This window comes from Corvus hawaiiensis, chromosome 28 (genome assembly GCF_020740725.1).
Source record: "Corvus hawaiiensis isolate bCorHaw1 chromosome 28, bCorHaw1.pri.cur, whole genome shotgun sequence".
NCBI classification, from domain to species: domain Eukaryota; kingdom Metazoa; phylum Chordata; class Aves; order Passeriformes; family Corvidae; genus Corvus; species Corvus hawaiiensis.
In genome coordinates, this window is record NC_063240.1 from 4,335,651 (window position 1) to 4,357,048 (window position 21,398).

The 21,398-nt window shown below is 49.4% G+C and overlaps 1 protein-coding gene across 1 annotated transcript in view; it reads right to left on the bottom strand.

The window, feature by feature from the left end:
• Positions 1 to 21,398, bottom strand: part of INSR (insulin receptor) — a 56,046-nt gene that overhangs the window by 7,137 nt on the left and 27,511 nt on the right. The window contains exons 3-20 of the mRNA XM_048287679.1: positions 17,850 to 18,165; positions 16,065 to 16,210; positions 15,640 to 15,784; positions 15,186 to 15,400; positions 12,743 to 12,869; positions 11,868 to 12,118; positions 11,344 to 11,511; positions 10,513 to 10,714; positions 5,613 to 5,881; positions 5,275 to 5,417; positions 3,848 to 4,007; positions 3,442 to 3,541; positions 3,124 to 3,191; positions 2,699 to 2,928; positions 2,306 to 2,416; positions 1,854 to 2,013; positions 896 to 1,025; positions 529 to 663 (exon numbers count right to left, since the gene is read on the bottom strand). Coding sequence (XP_048143636.1) covers positions 529 to 663; positions 896 to 1,025; positions 1,854 to 2,013; positions 2,306 to 2,416; positions 2,699 to 2,928; positions 3,124 to 3,191; positions 3,442 to 3,541; positions 3,848 to 4,007; positions 5,275 to 5,417; positions 5,613 to 5,881; positions 10,513 to 10,714; positions 11,344 to 11,511; positions 11,868 to 12,118; positions 12,743 to 12,869; positions 15,186 to 15,400; positions 15,640 to 15,784; positions 16,065 to 16,210; positions 17,850 to 18,165 — 3,076 coding nt within the window. The remainder of the gene's footprint in view (positions 1 to 528; positions 664 to 895; positions 1,026 to 1,853; positions 2,014 to 2,305; positions 2,417 to 2,698; positions 2,929 to 3,123; positions 3,192 to 3,441; positions 3,542 to 3,847; positions 4,008 to 5,274; positions 5,418 to 5,612; positions 5,882 to 10,512; positions 10,715 to 11,343; positions 11,512 to 11,867; positions 12,119 to 12,742; positions 12,870 to 15,185; positions 15,401 to 15,639; positions 15,785 to 16,064; positions 16,211 to 17,849; positions 18,166 to 21,398) is intronic.

Sequence of the window (21,398 nt, forward strand, 5' to 3'; positions counted from 1 at the left end):
CAGCACAGCAGGCTTTTTTCATAGGGATACTCACAAAACATGTTTCTTTTATGACTCTGGAAGTGCTGTTTTGGCCAGAAGCAGCTGGGGGAAGAGGCTACCAGAACCAGAGAGTTACCATCTGTGCTCCCTTTTGCAGCCAGAGCTGCTTTCCCTCACAGCTCCTCCAGGGTGACTCCTCACACAGAATCCCAGGATCACTGAGGTTGTAAAAGACCTCCCAATATCATTGAGTCCAACCTTTGACCAATCCCCACCTTGTCGCCCAGCCCAGAGCACTGAGTGCCACGTCCAGTCATCCCTTGGACACCTCCAGGGATGGGAACTCCAAACCTCCCTGGGCAGCCCCTTCCCTGGATCACTAAGGATGCTTTGGTGGAATTTCTGTGGAAGGTGCCTCACTGAAGTCTGTTTTGCTCCTCCCCAGCCGAGGAGGGGTTAAGAGGTGCCACAGGCCAAGCCATCTTTGTTGGCCACACTTCAGGCAAAGAGTGCAGCTCGGCTGGTTGTCCCTGCTTCCCCACTTACAGCCTCTCCGGGCAGTTGTCCGGCTGATCCAGGTATCCTCCATCCATGACAAACTTTAGCACCTGTTCGTTGGAGAGTCCCTGGTACGGCTGCTCTGCCAAGCTGCTTATTTCCCAAAGGACAACACCAAATGACCTAAGGGAGAGAGAAGGCTCCTGGTAAGAACAAAACATCCTGGGGCCCTCCCAGTGACAGAGTTATTTTGGAAAACACACACTTCAAAAGAACACCACTATATTTTTATGGAAGTGTTTCAAAACAACGGCTTTGTTTTGTCTGCGCTCTGAACAAGTCAGTTTAAACTGTGTGTGCTAAAACAAGGAGCTCCTGAGCTGGGATCCATCTGGAATTGCAGAGAACAACTTACCACACATCAGAGTATGTGGTGAACACCCCATCCTTCAGCGACTCTGGGGCCATCCAGCGCACGGGCAGCAGCCCTTTGCCTCCCTTGCGGTAATAATCCGTCTCGTAGATGTCCCTGGTCATCCCAAAGTCTGCAAGAAGCAATTGGGATGTGTTAAATGCCTCTCCCTCCACCCTGCTTTTCCTGTGCAACATCTCCAGATGGATGTTGCCTTTCCCTCACTGCCAAAGCCCAGCCTGCACTCATCTGTCACCTCGTGATTAATGTTCAAAACATTTCCCTTTTCCTGCGTTTTTTCTACAGAGCCACAACAGAGATTCCAGAGTTAAATCTTTTGGTGGCAGCTTCTATTCTAAACATTATTTTATTCATCCTCTGTAAGTAAAACAGAGCTCCCTTTGCCTGAAATCCCACTACCCTGGCTTTAACTCCAGAGAGCTCTAAAAAATCACCATACTGTGGGGTTTCAGGTTATTTTTAAATGTTGTATTTACTTATTTCTAAAAGAGTTTGGGTTAAAAACTGGGTTAAATTACTTTTAAAAGCCACCTGACCCAATGACAGGATTATCAGCACTGGGTTTGTTGTACCCAACACCTTCTTTGTTGTAATTCTCATGGAAGCAAAGACCAGTGAGACAAACCCAGGTAGCTTAGGCTGGAAGAGCAACAAAGTTTTAGGACAGAGGTTTGGAAGTAGAGAAGGTGAGAAAAGCTGCTCTGGGGTTCTACAGGAGATGTTGCTCATACTGACATCCCCACAATTCTGTCACAGGGAAGAAACAGAGGGAAGTGCTGCAATTTCCCCAAGGCAGATAGTGAGAATCACCTGTGTTTGACACGTTGGCTTCATCAGTTTGCCTTTACAACGAACACGATGCACAGAACCATCTCTGCTCACAGAATGGCCTGGGTTGGAAGGGCCCTTAGGGATCATTTTCTGATCCAGCAGTACCTACCCCCGATTTTCACAGTGAAGTCCTCTGCCACCATGCAGTTCCGAGCCGCCAGGTCCCTGTGCACGAACTTCTTGGCGTTCAGGTAGGCCATGCCGTCGGCGATCTCCGCGGCCATCTGGATCATCTCCCTCAGCGTCGGGGGCGGCCGGCCGGGGTTATTCTGCAATGAAAAACCACAGGGTCACTGAATGGTTTGGGTTAGAAGTGACCTTAAAGATCATCCACTTCTAACCCCCTGCCATGGGCAGGGACACCTTCCAACCTGGCCTTGGACACTTCCAGCTTCTCTGGGCAACCTGTGCCAGGCCCTCCTCACACTCATAGCCAAGAATTTCTTTCCAATAGCAAATCAAATTTACCCTCTTTCAGCTTAAAGCCATTAAATAAAGAAGTATTAAACCCCAAATCAAGTCACTCTGTTCCACAACAGACTCCCTCTCTCCTGTCTTTACCTCAGCCTCAGGTCTCAAAGAGCGGAGGTAACTTTTCAGATCCCCATGTGCCATCAGCTCCATGACCACCAGAGTAGGTTGTCCCTTGGAGACCACTCCGAGGAGGCGAACCTGGAAAATTGAGTGAGAAATTCCCTCCAGGCTGTGTCCAAACAGACTGGGCAAAGCCAACACCCCCTGAAAGAGCTGAGAACAGCCCCACAGGGCCTTGTCAGGCTGAGAGGTTTAGAAACAGCAGGAGTGAAACGACTTGGGCAGAACGGGTTCTGTGGAATCCAGCAGGGAAAGATCCCAGCTCTGATGGATCCCAGCCTCTGCTGCTTTGGCGAGCTAAGGGTCGGGCTCTGAAGGCACTGAAGAGCTGAGCTGTGTGCTGAGGCACCCAGCACTTACCACATGATGGCAGCTGAAGCCTTTCATCACAGAGGCCTCGTTGAGGAACTCGATGCGCTCGCGCAGGCTGGCGGACTCGTTCACCGTCTTCACGGCCACGCGCGTCTCGGGCTCTCCCTTCACGATGTCCTTGGCAATGCCCTCGTACACCATCCCGAAGGAGCCCTGGCCCAGCTCTCTCAGGAGGGTGATCTTGTCCCGTGGCACCTCCCATTCGTCAGGGACATAAACTGTTGGGCAGAGGGGAACAGCTCTGAGCTGAGCAAGCGTCTTTTGAAAGATGCTCCTGCAGCAGCCTCGGTCAGTGCTGCCACAGGGCACCCTGGGGATAGATTCTACAAAAAAACTCCACAAAGACAATTCCAACCCCATCCAGCTGCACTGACTGAGTGATTACACAAGAAATAAGCCCTGGTTGCTCTCACCATCACTGGCACTGATGTACTCAGGGTTGGAGGATGCGTACAGGGGTCCTGTTGGTCCTTCGGTTTGTCTGGAAGAGACACAAATTCCTCAGCACTTTGCAGCTTTTGACACCAATGAGGGTTTGATTAATCCCCGAAGCATGCAGCAAATAAACTGTCCCCATAAGGCACAAACTGTTTCCAGAAACTTAAATTAATGCTGCAGTCACTATGGAAATCAGAAACTAAACAAAAACTGACTCCCAACAAAGCAACAAAACTTTTGTATGGATGTAAGTTTTGGTGTTTCTGGTGAAAACAAGATAAAATTGCACTCACCTCTTTTTCACAAGCACATAAGCAGCTCCAATAATTCCAGCAATTATTATGGCAAAAATAATTGGAACAATGATAACAGCAATATTTGGCTGAGCATTCACTAGGAGAGAAAGAGAGAGTTGGAGGTATTATACAGGAACAAAATACAATTTTTTTCCCTCAATAAATTGGAACAAATACAAAACTAGAGGCTGTTTCAGATACAAAATGTGGGGCTGGTCAGAATGAGGACTAATAAAGAAAAGCCATGTGTTTCCAAGTAATTTCAGGTTCTTGACAACAGATGTATTTGGTAAATATTTAATGACTCCCTGTGATTCTCTGTGCACTGCTTGCTACACCCCATCCTCCAGAAATAACCCACGCTTCTTTCAGGGATTAAATGTCGAAAATAAAATGAACTCACAATAATCAGCCACGTAAAAATAGGTGGGTTCTGTCCAGGAGCCATTTCCAGCCAGGGAGGTGGCCCGGATCCGCACGCTGTAGTTCCCAGGCTGGAGTCCCCGGAGCTTGCAGCCGCTCTCGCTGGCAAAGTGCTTGCGGGACACGCAGAAATGGGCTTCCTGTGGGGACAGGGGCTGTGGCAGGGTCATCCTGCAGCACCCAGAGCTCCCTGAGAGTTCCTCCCTGGGACTTCTGCAGCACCCAGCGCTCCCTGAGAGTTCCTCCCTGGGACTTCTGCAGCACCCAGAGCTCCCTGAGAGTTCCTTGAGGCTCCTGCAGCACCCAGAGCTCCCTGAGAGTTCCTCCCTGGGACTCCTGCAGCACCCAGAGCTCCCTGAGAGTTCCTTGAGGCTCCTGCAGCACCCAGAGCTCCCTGAGTGTTCCTCCCTGGGACTCTTGTAGCACCCAGAGCTCCCTGAGAGTTCCTTGAGGCTCCTGCAGCACCCAGAGCTCCCTGAGTGTTCCTCCCTGGGACTCTTGTAGCACCCAGAGCTCCCTGAGAGTTCTTCCCTGGGACTCCTGCAGCACCCAGAGCTCCCTGACGGCTCCCTGGGGCTCTTGCAGCACCTCCCCAGCTGGCAAACACACACCCAAAGGCCCTCAGTCTGCTCCAGGTTAGTGGTTTGTGCTGGGTTTGTGTTTTGCAGGGCACTAGATCAGGTTACAGAGAGCAAGTGACATGTGCTGCCCTGGTCCTCAGCCCTGACACTGGCCCTGCACTGGTGAGTGCCCCTGTTTCCATGGCACTGACACCAGCCCTGCCCCTGTCACACTGACACCAGCTCTGTCCCCAAGAGCTCATGGGCTGCTCAACGCCATCCTAATTCCTCTGAGCAACTTAAATTTCACAGAACGACAGAAACGTCAAGGTTGGAAGAGACCTTCAAGGTCATCAAGTCCCACCATCAACCCAGTACCACCATAATCAGCCCTAAAACATGTCCCCAAGTGCCACATTCAGACACCTCTTGAGCACTTCCAGAGATGGTGACTCCACCACCTCACTGGGCGACTTATTCCAATGCCTGAGCTCTCCTGCAGGGAACTTTTTTCTGGTATCTAATCTGGACCTCCCTGGTGCAACTTAAGGCTTTTCATCTGAGACACAGCAATGTGGGGTTTCTGTCCTTCTGTGAAATAACATTTCTAAAAAAGCTCCATGCAGAAAGTTGGCAAATCAGCTAAGCTTGCTGGGCAAACAGGCGCCACAGAGGCAGATTATTTCCTGACGTCACCCCAGGCTTCCAGAGGACATAAATTCACCATTGAAATTTTGTATCCCATCAGTTCCCTCACCAGGAAACCCGACTAGGGAAATCCTAAAGAGCCCTGGGCTCCCAGGAGGAGCCACTTCTCCAAAGGTGCAGTGAAAGCAGAACCTCTCACCTCTGTCTCCCCGAGCCGCCCGTAGTTCACCTCGTAGAGCACGATGAGGCCGTTGGGCTCCTTTGGCTCCTGCCACTTCAAATGCACTGTGTTCTTTTCCACCAGCTCATGGGAAACTGGGCCAACGATGTCATCAGCCTTAGCTAGAACCAAGTTCAAGATTAGGCTTAGTTTCATGTCTTTGGGCAAAATTCACACCTGCCAATATGTCATCCATCCTCTTTTCCCACCAGGACATATGGATAGCCCCAGTCTTACATATTGCAGCTGGCTCCCATAGGAAAAGCAGCATTTGGGAGGAGCCACCAAGCCACAGCAGAGCTCAGGGAGAGAATCACCTTCTGGCATGGTCCTGGCACTGACATAAGCTGCCACGCTGCAGCGGGACTCCTGAGCATCGTGGTTGCAGGCGTGGAGCTCGATGCGGTACCCGGTGAAGTGCCGCAGCCCCGAGATCACCAGCGACTCCTTCGACAGCACTTTCTCAAAAGGTTTCTGCTCCTCTGCACCCTCAGCTGCTGCTGAGTTGTTGGGGGAGGATGGGATGGTGGGTAACACCACGGTGGAGTTTGCCACAGAGCTGAGGTCTCTTCGTTTTCTTGATGGCCTGTTAAACAACACAGGTCACCACGTTATTTGTTATAGTCAATGTCAACACATCCAGCTGAAAAGGAAGAGTTAAAATGGGAGAGCTCAGAGTGTCACTGGAAACTCAAACTGAAGCCTGGCATTTGCAATGCAATGAAGAAATTCAGGATTTTTTTTTTAACCAAGCAATGCGTCTTTATAAAATTCTGTATCCCCCAGACTCCTCTCCACACAACTGCATACAGGGAGATAAAATAAAAATAAACCAATCCAAGCCTCAAGTATTTGCTTGAGAATTCAAGTTCCCCTGGATCTCTCAGCTGAGTCTAACTTTACCAGGTTGCCTCACGGATGCCTCGGGCAGGGTTGCAATGCTTTGGAGTTCAGCTCCCACACGCTGCAGCTCCGAGCAAACGAGGTCACGCCACGGCCCCGACTCGGTGACCTCAGATGTGCCACATATCCCAAGTGTCACTAACTTGCATTTATAAAGCATAAAGCCACTCTCCCAGCTCTCTGGAATACATTTGCCACTCTCACCCCTAAGGCTGAACCTCGATGGATACACAAAGCGTTTTAACCTTTTCCCAAGAGATCAAATCTATTAAGTCCTTTTCAAGGCATGCATTTAAAACTCATGATTCTGGTTACATATTCATTGGGTGGTTTTGTTAACCAAACGTTGCTCCTCAAGTTACTGCATTTCAGTCTGAAAATCCAATTTTTTCACTTGTAAAACCAGCACCTGCAGTGTGACCCTGTCACGTTCCCTGTCTGCACCTGAGTGCCACCAGCCAGCTTTAATGTCAGGTTTTGTCAGCAAATAAACAGAATAAATTCAACAGAATTAAGAACCATTCGAAAATTTCATTTTCTTGGCCAAAAAAAAAAAAAAAAGGATCAGTACCAAACCAAAAGTGCTCAATCTAACACTCTTATGTCCTGCCACACATTTGCCACGGGGAATTCCAGGTCGGGAACTAACCAAGGTGGTGAATCAGTAACTGTATTCAGTTACACAAAAGGAATTAATGCCAGTTGAAATCCAGACCATGTATTTTAAGGGAGTGATGATCTTTTTGTGTGTGTGTGCATGTGTGTGCAGCTATTAAAGGGTACAAAGAGTGACCTGAACTGAACCCACACTTGAGGCATCTCCAGGCTCTAAAAATGTAACAAGCTGTTGAAGCAAATCTTTGCTGCTGAACTGAACTTTCCACTGCCACCTCTGACCACCAGGCCATGACCAGCCCCAGCCCCAACAGGGACTGCTCTGACAGATCTCTGCCACCTTCCCTGCTTCCCTCTGCCTTCCCTGGTGCTGTTTCTCCTCCTACAGCAAAAGCCACCAGCCAAAAGGCAGAGTTTGAGATGTCCTCAAACTTAACACTGGGCTGCACACAACACAACACAGACATTGACAGAGTCACCATCACAGAATGGTTTGGGTTGGAGGGATCTTAAAGCCCATCCAGTGCCACCCCTGCCACGGGCGGGACACCTCCCACTGTCCCAGGCTGCTCCAAGCCCCAATGTCCAGCCTGGCCTTGGCCACTGCCAGGGATCCAGGGGCAGCCCCAGCTGCTCTGGGCACCCTGTGCCAGGGCCTGCCCACCCTCCCAGGGAACAATTCCTTCCTACAGAATATTCATCCACCTGATGACAAAACACGATGTCAAACAGCAGGTTCAGCAAGCACATTCCAGTTTTAAGTTTTCTCTTTCTTAATTACTAATTAACTCCTTTTGGAGCTGCTGTCCCCTCAGCCTGTGTGGTGTTGTGAGCAGTGTCCCCTCAGGATGGGGCAGAGGTCAGGGACCCAGCTCTGGGTCATGCCACCTCCCTCCTTGGGAAGGATTCCTTATGGTCAAACAGAACCTGGTTTGCATAAAAGCAAAGCTACACCCTCTGTTTATCAAGTGTGAATTCAGCCGATCCTCGTGTTCAAGGGAATTTTGTTTTTCACAAGTAAACAGTAATTTGACCACTGATGCAACACAGAGTAAAATGCAAGAATTCCTTCCTTCTCAAATCACAGAAAGTTAAGAAAACCTTCTAAAGGTGTAAATCCCCAATTTTCCCGTATTTATTATCCTGGATTTGCAGCAATTTTCTTGCCAAATTCTCTGTATTTTCAAACATCTGATTCTTCTCAGAGTTGTTCCAGTGTAATTTGCATTGGGGCCATCTCAGCAGCTCCAGTGAGGTCCCCGTGAAACCCTCAGCTCCAGGTTCCTCCTGCTCTCACAGATGCCCAGGGGCTGTGAGGGGGCTGGAAGTGACACTTCAGCACACACAGTATGGCCTGTGCTGGGGGATTCCAAAAATGCCTTTGGTACCTTAAGCCAAGCTTTTCCACACACCTGAAACTACCCCAGGTCAGCTGGGCTGGCAAAAGCGTTTTAGATTTGTCTGTGCAATTAACTGAATTGGGAAATGCAGGGGAAAACAATAACTTTGAATGTGAGTCATTGCTCAGATCTTGCTCCCCAAGAATATTGGGAATGGCACAAATGTGTGTGACAGAGAGCAAGAGAGACACAGAGCTGGGACTGCTCCTGCCTTGCTGCAGTGGTGATGGAGGGAATACATGGAATGACACCCTGAACAGCAGCCACTGACTTCCCCTCTGCCTCTCAGGACTTTTTTTGAAATCTTTCCCTGTTTTCCACAGAATCATGGAGGGGTGAGGCTGGAAAGCACCTCTGGGGATTGTCTCACCCGAGCCCCTGGCCCAAAGCAGGGGCAGCTGCAGCAGGTGGCTCAGGACCATGTTTGACCATTTCCAGGGATGGAGACCCCACACATCCCTGGGCAGCCTGGTCCAGGGTGTAACCACCCCTGAGCTCCAGTCTGTGCCAAACTCCTCCAAAATGAGAGCAAGTAACACAGGAAAGAAGAAACAAAAAGCATCAGCTTCTGATGGTCACTTTGTTCAGCTCCAAAGGCGACCTGGTGTGAAGACCCTGCCAACTCTGCCTGCGCAGAGGAACATTCCTGAACTTCTAGTTTGGCTTTTTTGTCAGTGCCAGAGCAAACTGACCCCCAGGAGTTGTGACAGTGGCTCCTGGAGTGGGTAACCAATATGACCAGGGGGAAGGAACTGTGATTTCCAGAGGGGTGAGATCAGCCCTGGCCTAAGGCTGGATCCTGCCCAGGGATCAGATGGCTGGGAACAGGGCAGGAGGGGAGAAATGGCACATGGAAAACAAGGAGACATCAGGGAGAAACTGCTGTGACTCTGCTGCCCTGGCATCTCGTGCTCCCTGCTGGCCTCATCCCTGGGATTCCTCCCGTGACTGGCAAGTTCCTTCTCTCCAGGAGAGGCCACACAGCACCTCAGGAGAGGTCACTGAACCCTCAGGAGCCACAAAAAAAGCACCTGAAGTAAACCACACTCCCAGCTCTCTGCCAGGCTCTGTGAGCCCGTGATAGCACAGTATTCACAGGAAAAAAAATCTGATTTATGTGGCGACAGCCTGGAGCCTGCCAGGGAAGACGAGCAGGGCACGTGGCACCAGGGAGGTCTCTTTACCACTGGCTTGTTTTAAAGGATTAGTTGGCCATGGGATGTGGGGATTTCTTCCTCAGGATGCTGACAAGGTGGCCCATCCTGGTGACTGGTTTCTTCCTAAAATACATACCCCAGAAGGTGGCCTGAGAAGCATCCTGGGCTGGCTGCACAATAAAATTGAGGGGGGAAAAAAGGAAAAATAAAAGAGATCAGACTGTCAGAATTGTCTGCCTACATCAGGAGAAGTTTGGCTTTTGCACATGGCTTGGTTCTCTGCTTCGGAATATGTCATGTCCTGGCACACTGGAACTCATCCTGATGGGCACCAACAGCCAGGAACAGCAGAACGAGGGGTTCTGCCCAAGCTTCCAGGTGAGGACTGCAGGTACCAGGGCAGGGAACACCAGGGATGCTTTCAACAGGGAAAATGCTCAGTGCAGTGGCCCAGCTTTTGTCAAGCAGCTGAAAATTCAGGTTTGTTGGCTGAGGGCAGCAAGCAGAGAATAAATTTAGAGCACAAAATGCATGACAGGGAAGAGGGTAAATCACCACAGATTCTACCCTGCTCCCCAGCACTTCCTCCCCGAGCTGCAGATGAAGTGTGAAGACATTCAACACCACTTAATGTGACACTGTGTGTGCCACTCCAAACAGGACACTCACCACCCACAGCACTCACATTCCTCATGGTATTGGAGGTATTTCCCAGACTAAGTGAAAGAAGGCCACAAATACCGTGCTGAAGGACGAGGCTGTGGCCTGGTAAACTGCCCTTTTCCTTTCTTTTCAACTCAATGAAAAGCTTGACCACAAAATTTCAAGACAAGAAAAAAAAAATCGCTATTTTTGGCATCATCTGATGCCAGACGAGCTGCAGGCTGTTTGTTAAGGATTCTCACTTTATTCTTGAGCTGAAGAGAATTCAGGGACAGGAAATGAAAGCGGGATCTTCCCAATCTGCAGGAACATCCGTGGTAGGTGCTCAGCTCTCCCCATTCCAACACCCATATCCAGCTGGACTAGACAGGCTCCTGGAAGCCTGGCAATGTGGCTGTGTCCAACCTGGTATTTTTATTTAATCCTCAATTACATTTTCCTCCTCCTGAGCCCTGGACAGTCCTGTTGGATGTTCTCACCTGGGCACAAAAACCTCGTTGTGGAGATAATTCTCGAAGGTCTTGCGGAAAGCAGACTCCTCCAGCTCCTTCTGGATCTGGGAGTCTGTTTTAGGACAGGAACAACATTCTCCACTGACATCCTCAGCTTCACTCTGGTTATACTTCTGGGGGTCTTCAGATTCAAAAGGAGGAGACCACGTCCTTGAGGGCAGCTTTAATCCTGGGGACAAAACCGTTTCAGTGTCACTCATGCCTGACTTGGCGGAAGATGTTTGATCCTACAAAGATCCCAAACCAGTGTACACAGGACTCATGGCATATTTGGGGATCCCGTACTTCACATCCAGGGCTGAGCAGTTCCCTCTTTTCTGACAAGCCTTTGATTCAAAAATGCTATTTTTGAAATGGAGCTTGGATGCTGCTTTACCCCAGTCCTGGTGACAGAGCAGCAGGTGAGATTTTGGAAATCCTCAGTGAAATTCTGTGTTCTGAAGGAATTCCAAACCAGACACCAGCTGCCTTCAAAAATTAACGTGGCCCTGAGCACTGAAATTTTTAACCTTACCATCTCCATTGCTGCTATTAAACTTGTAAGTCAGTTTAAAAGGAACAAGGGCAGAAGGGAGATCCCCAAAGGAAAAAACGTCTGATTACTTTGCAAAAAATGGCTTTAGACCTTTTGCACATACCTTGGCACCTAATGTAACAGGAACAGGGAGGGACAGAGCTGTTCCTAGAACAGTCCTGAATCCAGCAGAATTGGGCCCCCAGAGCACCTCCAAGGCAGAAACTCCAGGAAGTCCTGGGAGAGACTGAAGGAAAGGCCTGGAGGGAGAAGCACCCACTCACCTTTCAGGCAGTAATCAAGTTCATAGAGCTCACTGTCCTCTGCCTGCTGCTGCCAGTACACCAGGTAGTGTGTGATGTTCCCGTTGGGCTCCGAGGGCGGCTTCCACTTCAGGATGATTTGGGATGAAGAGTTGGAAACGGATATCGGATCTAACGGGACCGACGGAACTGCGTGGGAAGAGGCAGAGGTCACTGCACTGCCCTGCCAGAGCCTGGCAAAGCAGGGACCAGCACAGGCAAATTTCCATTCCTATGGGAATCAAGCATTCCCTGGCACCCAGCAGGCTCTTCCAGGCTGGGCTGGATCATCCTGGAGATCTCTTCCAGCCTTAGTGATTCTTACATGAGGCCACAAAAACTGGATAGGTGTCCATTGGCACCATCTGGAACCACACCACTGGTTTAGGAATTCCTTCCTACCAAAGGAGGGCAGTGGAAAGCTTCCTGGATATGGGACTACCGCAACCCCCACCCAGGCAGAATTATTTAGGCCTGTTTTTACCCCAGGAACGTGCTGCACTGACCCGTGGCGTTGGTCTGCACGTAGATGATCTCGCTCTTGGCGCCGTACGTCCGCCGCTCGTCAGAGAAGGTGACCAGGGTTTTCACAAACACAGCATATTGTGTCCAGGGCTTCAGGCCCCTCAGGAGCCACCCTGGCTGGGCCTGGGCTTTGGGCTCGTTTGAGCGTGGTGGGGGGTCAACATCCACAACTGTCCAGCTGTTGGAGCCACAGGCGTCCTGGCCATCGAACTCCGTCACGTTTTGGTAGGGACTTTGTGAAAGAGATGGCTCCAATTAACAGAATCCTCATTCAGGCTCTTAAAAACATTTCTAAAGACACCACTGAAAGTTATCACCCTTTAACCTTCAGAGAAAGTAAAATTATCTCATTGTATTTACTCTGAAAGGGAGCCATTGTGGGACCTTTGCTGCCTGGGCCTCTGACAGCATCACAGAACAGGTCCTGCAGGTGCCACACATGACCCCAACAACTAAATCCAGATTGATTATTGGCAGCTTTATGAAAATCAGCTTGGTTACCTCAATTCTAAAGGAATCTTTCCCACCTCAAAGGGGATAAAGCATCCCATGGGATAGTGGGGAGATGAGGAACTCCATGGTTCGAGCACATGTGTCTAGAACAGCAGGAATAACTAAAGTCTGGATTGTTCTTAAATGAGGAATTGTGCCTGTGCACAAGTCAGGAATCTTAACGAACACTTTTAAAGAAGGGTATTGCTGGGAACTTTAGTGTAGGAGCCACAAAATCAGAGACTAAACAGCTTTGCCTACAGCAAAAACATCCAGCAGGTTTAACATCCACCTTTCAGTGCCAGCAGCTGCTCATGGCAGCCCAACAAGGCCGTTTGTCTGTGACCTGAGGGGGATCACTTACGCCTCTTTGTAGAACAGCATAAACCCCAGGAGGTCACGGAAATCAGGGGGCCAGTAGGGCTCCCACTTCAGAAGGATCTTGTCATGAGAAGTTCTAATGGAAGAAAATTTCAGCAGTTCGTTTTCACCTGTAACAAGTGAGAAGTGACAACAGTTTCATTAATGCTAAAAAATGAAAGTTTTTGGGTTTAATTATCTTAGAAGTTTAAGATAAATGTGAGAATGTTGGCACTGAGAAGAGTTGCCCAGTAAAACCTTATCTTACTTCGAAGCCATTCCTACCCCAAATCAGGGGTTGGAATCGATGCCCTCCTAAGGTTAAATTTTTCTATGACTTCATGAAAATGACTCAGTAGAAGAGCTGAACTAAATTCTAAAAAGTGGGAAATCTAAAGGCGATGTATTTCACAGTTTATGATGATCTGCACAGCTGAACCCAGCACGATGGTTTGCAGAGAAGACAACAGGCCACAAAAACGAAGGAGAATAATTCCCAGCCTTGCCAGGAGTAGTGTGGTCCCTCTGCAAGGGGGAGGGTGTTTGCAGGAGGATGGAGCTCAAGGGACACGGTACTGTATGTTTTGTGCCCCCAGCCCAAGTGCCTCTGACTGAATTTGCTATTCCTGCAGTAGCTGCAACGGGAGGAAGAACATTCATTTCACTGGCACCACATCCAGAACAAACAAGGGCTTTTTTTTTTCTTCCCTTTCTAGTTTTTTTTTTTTTTTTTAGTAAACAGGATGCTGCCAATGTGAAAGCTGGGCTTGAAATGTAAAAGCAAACAAAAAGCCAAACACCCTGGCAAGCTGTGGTTTGAGGTGGGGGTGGCACAGACACCAGCTCAGCAGGGTGGGGGTACAGCTGGCAAAGAGAAATGCAACTGTCTCCTCCAGCTGCTTTCACACCAAACACCAACGCAGGAGCTGCTCACAGCCACAGGCAGAGATGGATCTGCCCAAATCCAGGTTCACCCCCAATGCGGGAAGAGCTTTTCAGTGTCTCATGGGAGGAGATGAACTTTATAGACAGCTGATTCCTTGTGCTCCTTCCCTCTGCCCAGGCTGGAGCTGTGGTGCCCCAGAGGCTCCGTGTGTGTTTTTCACTGGTCCCGCCAGTTTTTAGGTCACAGCCATAGCATTCCCTTCTCCCACTGTGCTGGCCTGACTGCATCTGTTGATATGTGGGAAACCAGACCAGGAAACCGAGTCAACTGAAAGATCTTCACTTTTTAGGTCTGTTCACAAACAGCTACATCAGGGCAACGAGGGCAGGACAGGAGGGTCACAGAATCATGAAATGTTTTGGGTGGGAAGGTACCTTGGGCTCTTCTGGCAGTGCTGTCCCCAAAAGCAGAGGGACAGTGAAGCCACAGGATGACCCAAGCTGCCCTGCAGGCTGTGAGCCAGCATCTGAAATCCCAGTTCAGTTAATGCTGGGCTTTTTGGTGGCAATTCCTGCCTAAGCATCTCCCAGGATCACAGCACAACTGCTGGAATACTGCATGGATGGGTCACTGCCTCTGTCCCCATGTCATCTGTCCTTCACAGAATGGTTGCAAGGGGCCCACGTCCACCTGCACGTGCTCCTGTTCCTGTCTGGTGAATCTCTGTGGGGCTGAGCAGTGAATCAGAGCAGAGAGATGTCACCAGCTCAGAACAAAGCTGGCTATTTCCTACCCCTGATCACTTCCACAATCTGGGTCACCACACAGCCCTGGTACAAACATGGGAAGGGGATTGTGTGGCACAGAAAGAGAACAAACAGAGGGGCTGAGGGTGCAGAAGGACTGCATTTATTGCAGTACTGCTGCCAAAATAAGCGTCTGCAAAACTCCATCTTCAGCAGCACGACTTCAGTGCCAGCGTAAAGCCAACCCCACACTGTTTGCTGACACAGGCACTGTCTGATCGTTGTTCCTGAAGAAAGCTGGTAGGTGAAAAACCTCAGAGAGGCATTGCAAAAATTGTTGGAAAATTTTCTCTGACTGTTGTCATGGCAATTGCCTCACGTGGCCACAGGGATGGGTGGAAATCCCGTTTCTCCCGTGTTTATTCCGTGTGCGCACCGTCGCCTCATGACATGGGAAAAGCAGATTATGACTATTAATCAGGTACTCAGCAGTAACACAAAGTCCCAGCCCGGGCCGAGGTTACATTGTGCTAAACTCTTCAAAAAGACACAATAAATACACTCCCAGCTCCAAAAACCTCCCAGGGTTCTGTGGGACCAAGGCTGCCAGAGGGAGATCCCGTGGGGACTTTTACTCGTGGCACAGTGACAGTGGCACTGAGTGCACAGGCAAGGGGCAAATCTGCTGCTTTACCAAAGGGACAAGGACAGGCCATGGAAAAACATCATGGGCTGGGCTGGGAGAAAGAGGGGTACGAGGAGAGCAAGGCAGAGGGACAGGAAAGGGAAGCAAGGCTGCATTCTGAGACTCTTACATGAGGCTTGATCCCCGTTGGTTTTCAGGGCTATGTCATTCCTCTCCTGACGCCCCTTAGTCCCGGAGATCTCTTCCATCTTGTGGATTTCTGACAAGCACAGCTTGGGATTGTAATGGAAGAAGAGTTTGCCTCGTGCAATAGTGAGGTTGTGTTTGCTCCAGTCCCAGAGCTGGCGAAGATTCTGGTTGTCCAAGGCATAAAAGGAGTAATTTCTGAAATCAGAGGAATGAAAACGTGGGTTGGGAGGGGATGAATGGAAAACTCTTCTTGCACTAACCCTCACACCAAAGAAAAATGAATGCAAATTGTCTGCCCTGGTAGGGCACAAGCCACAGGCAGAGGAACATTTAAAAATAATTAGGAATTGTTTCCCAATACATATCACCCTGATAGAACTGGCACTCTTTGTACTTCAAAGCATTCAAATAAAGCATCTTTTGAGAGAACTCACCCAGCTTCGAGTGTCTCTCCTCTAATCAGATGGAGTTTCCGAAAAAAAGAAAGAGAAACCAAGGCATAAGAGCGGCGAATTTTTAGGTAACCTGAGATTTCTTCTATCAAGCCAAGATTCGCTTCCAGCTCAGCTGCTATGTTATCTACGGAGAGGAGAACATTGGGAAGAGTTTTCTGGTATCACAGAGAAAAACACCCACATCGGAGCCCGAATGTATTGAACGACTGCTTTATGTTAATTCATGAGAACTCACAAAAATCCATTAACAAAGAACGCCAAATGAGCACGTCGAGCCTTTGTGCTTATTCTTCTGGGTCCCTCTGAGACTGAGGGTGGTCACAGCCAAGGGAAGAGCCCCAGCTCAGGGCAGTGCCCCATTCCCTGGCTGCCAGCCCCTGCTGCCCACTCCATGCCCCACTTACTTCCTCCCCGGATGTTTATGACCAAGCTGCCGTTCACGACCGTGCAGCCCCGCAGCTCCTGCGCCGACGTCACCGAATCGATCGTCTTCTCCTTGCCAAAGTCACACACCTTGGGACAGGGCCCCGCGCAGGGCGTGCAGTGCAGGCTGCAAAACAGGAGAGGAGGGGTGCAGGGGTGAGGCAGGATGGCCTCAGCACTTCCCAAAAGCAGAGCCATGAATCTCAAGTGACAATAAGCCATGGGATTCACTTGCTGTGAGCAGCACTTAGGAACTCCAAAGAGAGTCACAGAATCATGGAATGGTTTAGGTCGGAAGGGACCTTAAAGCTCATCCTATTCCAACCCCTTTCCACACCTTCCACTAGACCAGGTTGCTCCAAGCCCCATCCAACCTGGCCTTGAAAATAACTGCTGATAAATTTAACTTGTCTTAAATTGTCATTTCCACACTTCAAATGTGAATCACTCCATCTCTTCCTACATAACAAAATTAAGTGACCTGAACTATTTTGAAGATGAAACTGGCCACAATGCTGCCCAGTGCTCTCTATCCCAGGGGTTTCAAGATAACAAACACCAGCCCAGTCTTCATCCCAAGATCGTTAACCAAACTTGTAATTGATGAGTGGAGAGCTGGCCCTTCATCTGGGAATCCTCTGAGTGAGGACTGCACACAATGTTGCTTTAAAAAAGGCAAGAATGCGCTTTGTGCTCTGGGGAAATACTGCTTAGATAGTACGAGCTGATGGCTTGCCCTGGTCACACCACCACAAGAATGTGCTCCCAACTAGTTCAGAGAGAGAAATGCTCTAGGAAAAGCAGGGAGCAGAGCTGTGAGGTCCCACTGGCAGCAGCCTGGAACAGCACAGGAGAGGCCATGGGGTTGTTGCACAAGCAGCCCAGCTACTTTGGGGGCTGCTTGTTCATTCTGTCGGAAAGCAAAACAGGAAATGGCATAAAAAGTCTCGTTGAGAGTGAATTCCCTGAAATTATTATGGCAGGAGCAAACACATGCGAGCACAAAGTGACCAATATTCGTAGGAAATCTGACTCATCACAATATAGAATGGTATTGTGGGACAAACAACCAAGTTTGCAGTGATAAACAGCTCAGCAACATAAATTATTTAATTCCTTATTCCTTTGTCAAAACCCCCTGGGAATAGACAGAATGGCTGTTCCCTGCTTCGATTCGTGCTACACTTGTTTGTTACATTGCGCATTTATGTCTGGCACAGCTTGAACCTGCTCAATGAAAGTAATTACAGGCATGAGGGACAGATATTCTGAGAACGAGCACTCAGAGGACGCTGCGCTCTCTTCATTAGCCATGACCTCTCCCTGTTGTGCCTTTCCAGCCCGGCTCCCTGGCCTGAGGCTGCTCCAGAGGGGAGGGAAGCAGGGCTGCTAAAGCCTCTCCACTGCCCACCTCCCTCCTCCCACGCCATTACAGAGAGACCCTTCCAGCTTGAGGATGCTCTTCCTTGTCCTCTCTCCATCTCCCTTTCCCACTTTTTCCAAACTTGAGAGGCAAGCAAGGGAAGCCAAGGGAAGAATAAACTACCAGCCCGTGGCAGGGAGAGCTTTTAATGGCTTGAATTAGCAAGGTATTACTTTGTAAATCATATTAAAGTAGACCAGGTGATTGCCACAGATGCTCCAACACCAGAAACTTCTCCTGGCCATGACACAATACCCAAACCCCGTGTCCAAGGGGGAGGAAAGCTCAGCCCAGCCCAGCCCCCCCACCCCCCAGTTTTGTCCCCTGCAGAGCAAGTACTCACTTGCTGGAATTCATGATGTAGCCCGAGGGGCACTCGTGCACACACTCGTTGTTGTGGATGACGTGACACCCCGACTCCCGGGCGTTCTTGCACTTGTTGTGCAGCTCCTGGCAGAAGCTGAAGGTGACGCAGCGCCAGCCCTCGAAGCGGTAGTGCCCGGGGGGGCAGTTGTCCACGCACCTCCCGTCCAGGTAGAAGTTGCGACAGGCCACGCACTTGTCGGGGTCGTTGGGCTCCGTGCAGTCCCCGAGGCACTCGCTGTGGCAGCACTGCCCGTCCGAGGTGCAGCCCTGCGACTTGCAGGCAGGGGGACAGACTGGCAAGGGAAAACACCAAAGGCAGGTGAGTGTCACAGGAGAGCCCGGCCGTGCGTGACCCTGAGAGCTTGTGACACCTGGTCCTGCTCGCCTTGGGAACTCCCTTTGCAAAGGGGCAACCACGGAGCGCAGGCATCTGCCTCATCTCCACTTGTCAGTGTGAATTCTGCCTCATCTCCACCTTTCAGTGTAAATTCCACATTTTAAGAACGTTTTTGAGGAGTGTTACCATTCACCCTCATAACTCATCAATGCCCATCTTCAAAAGAAGGAAACTGAGTTTTCCTGTTCCCTCGGTCTGGCACTAAGAGCCTTCAGGAGAGCCTTGGTGACTCCAGTGTTATTTCTGAAGCTCAGGAGTGATGAGACTCCACAGCAAGAGCTTCCCAGCCTGGCACAGGCAGTTTCAGCCAGAAGATTCTTGCTTCTCAGTTTAAGAATCTGAAGTTTCCTACAGCAGAACTGCAACTAACACGTCCAACAGCACTTTTACACAACCCTTTGGCTCCATTAGGATTTGCTTCCCATCTGTCTATCACCCTGTCCCTGGCTTCCTGGAGGAAGCCCTGGCACCAACATGAGCTTCTCAGTGACTCTCCCAACAAGTCCACAAAGAAGGGCACCCACAAGTGTTATTGCTTGAGGTTTTTATGGTTTTCTTTTTAATTACTCATTACCTAGCGCCCCACAACACCTTTAACGAGCGGTTTGGGCTTTGAACTGGAAACCAAGTGGGCACAGCTCGGAGCAAACACCGTGAGTAACTCGGGGAAGAGTGGGAGGGCAGGATGAACAAACCCAGAGAAGCTCCAGGGGGAAGGTCAGTCCTGCCCCTCAGCACCTCCACACTCAGTCTGAGCTGTTCAAACGAGGCTGAACTGGTTAAATCCAACTCTGTAATCCAGAACACGCCACAGAACTTCCCATCAGGGAAGAGAACAGAGCTGAAATCAGCACTCCAAGAGCAAACACCCAATGCCAAGCAGGGCTTTAGAAGCAGGAGGAAGGGCTTTAGATGGGGGACAGGGACCTGGATTTATCCTCACAGCCTTTGGGATCCAGCTGTGAATTGCCAAGACGCAGATCAAGACATCCCCTTGTCCTCACCAAACCAGTGCTGTGTCTGAGGGAGCACCTGAGCAGCTCCTTGGAGAAGGGAGACAGCAATAAATCCTGAACTAACACCATCTGCCTCAAAATTTCCCCAGCTTTCTGTCCAATACTCAGTGTCAAGGCAGGAGGGGCTTTATTTGGGAGGTCCTGGACACAGCGATGTCCAGAGGTGAAATGTTGTCTTTAATTTCTGGTTAAGGCATTTGAGCAGCCCAGCAGTGGAACGTGGTCTGGTTTTATCCAGCTAAAGGAGCAGCATGTGGGATCCACAGCACAACATGTTTGGATGATCCAATCCCCAGCTGTGTTAGGAAGAAAATCCTCCTCCGCCCCATGTTAAGGGATTGCAGAATTAAGTGTGTTAAAGCTGTTAATGCCATTCTTGGAATAAGCAGCAGTAGATGAGGTAGTAAAGATGAGCAACCTCTGGTCTGCTCCAGCCTGATAAAATCCCTTGAAGAAATATGAAATGGATAACGTTAAAATTCTACCACAAGGACAATTTAATCTCCAATATCTTACTGCTTCCGTGTTAGCCCTTCACTGCAGGTGTTTTCTCTGTGCACCACTCATCCATTGCAAAAAAATCCATTCAAATTAATTTCCTTTCAGGCTGAGCAACTTTTTGTCCTTTTCTAGCAACAGGTCTTATTTTGTGAACCTGTCACAAATAGTACCTGATTGAAATTCAACAGCCGAACAGCAGCAGATAACACCTTGCATTAGACTAAATACAAAATGAGAAGCTTGTTTTAAAAGCCAGGTTATACGTGGATGCTTTAAATGGTTATACATTCCTTACCAGGCCATAGATGAGCACAGTCTAGCAACAGGTGTCCTGGCTGCCGTTTATTAGAAATATTTACAACAGAAAATTCCAGAATTCAGTCCAAAACACTATCAAACTTACTAATTCCAGCCTGGAATATCAAGGTTTATGAGCAGGGGGAAAGCTTGGCTGCTTCTCCCACACCTCCCCTGACACAGAGATGTCCTGCAAGGAATCCTGCACTGCTTGGTTCCTCCCTGGAGCAGGGTCAGCTTCCAGCTGGGAAGCAAATGCTGAGGCAAATGCAGGAATGGTTTGTGGGAACTGGAGGGCGAGTGCTGCCAGCACAATTCCCAGTGTTCCTCACCAGCATTTTCTCCACAGGGGAGTTTTCCCGTGTCTCTTTCATGCTCAAGAACTACAAAGTTTCAAGTACCCAAAGGACAGCATTTGTTTTCCAAGGAGTCAGTGGAGCAGACAGGTAATTGGGAAAAGCCGGCCCTGATGCAAAGCACCCGGTGACACATGGCACCTACTTAACATTCTGTCACACAATATTTTTATTTAATTTGTTATGGAAACTAATCTTCAAAGCCCTGTGCTTATTTACACATTTTGAACTCAGCTGCAAGTATTCACAGGGCAGACACCGCCTAAAGTCTTCACTCTAAAGTTTTCAGAAGATACAATTAAACTATTTTTAAACCGTTCTTAACGTTTCTCTTTTTCCTGTTCCACGAGCTTTTGATGTCTCAAAGACAGCTCCAAGAAAGCAAGGCCCCAAGGCAACAGCTCTTTTTCCATTAAGCACTCAAGACCAGAAATTGTCAATCACCTTTTTGTCCAAATCCTCATTACCCAAGACCCTGAACAGATGTCATGACATTATCGAAGTCTGCATTTTAGAGAGCACCTCAAGTCGTGTAAAACCTCTCCAGAGTATCTTCACGCCTTCCTACAACTGGTACTCCAGGTTATGTGATTCAGACGGGCCAGAAATACGGGTTTTGTTTGGGTTTTTCACTGCCACGCTGTGCTTTCACTGCAGGTCAACACTGCATAGCTTTGTGCACCTCATTACCCTTCTCCACCGAGGTCTGCAGACCCCAGTAATTGCCACGGCCCAGAGAGATTTTCCTTTTTGCGTGAAAAGATTGTCTCCCCAGGGAATGGTCAGGGTCCCAAGGTTGCCAGAGCTCCAGGAGAGTTTGGAAAGGCTCTCAGGGATGCACAGGGTGGGACTGTTGGGGTGTTTGTACTTGATGATTCTTGTGGGTTCCTCCCAACTCAGGGCGTTCTGTGACTCTCAGATGGCACTTTTGGGAGCTGTGGCACATTCTGCAACACATG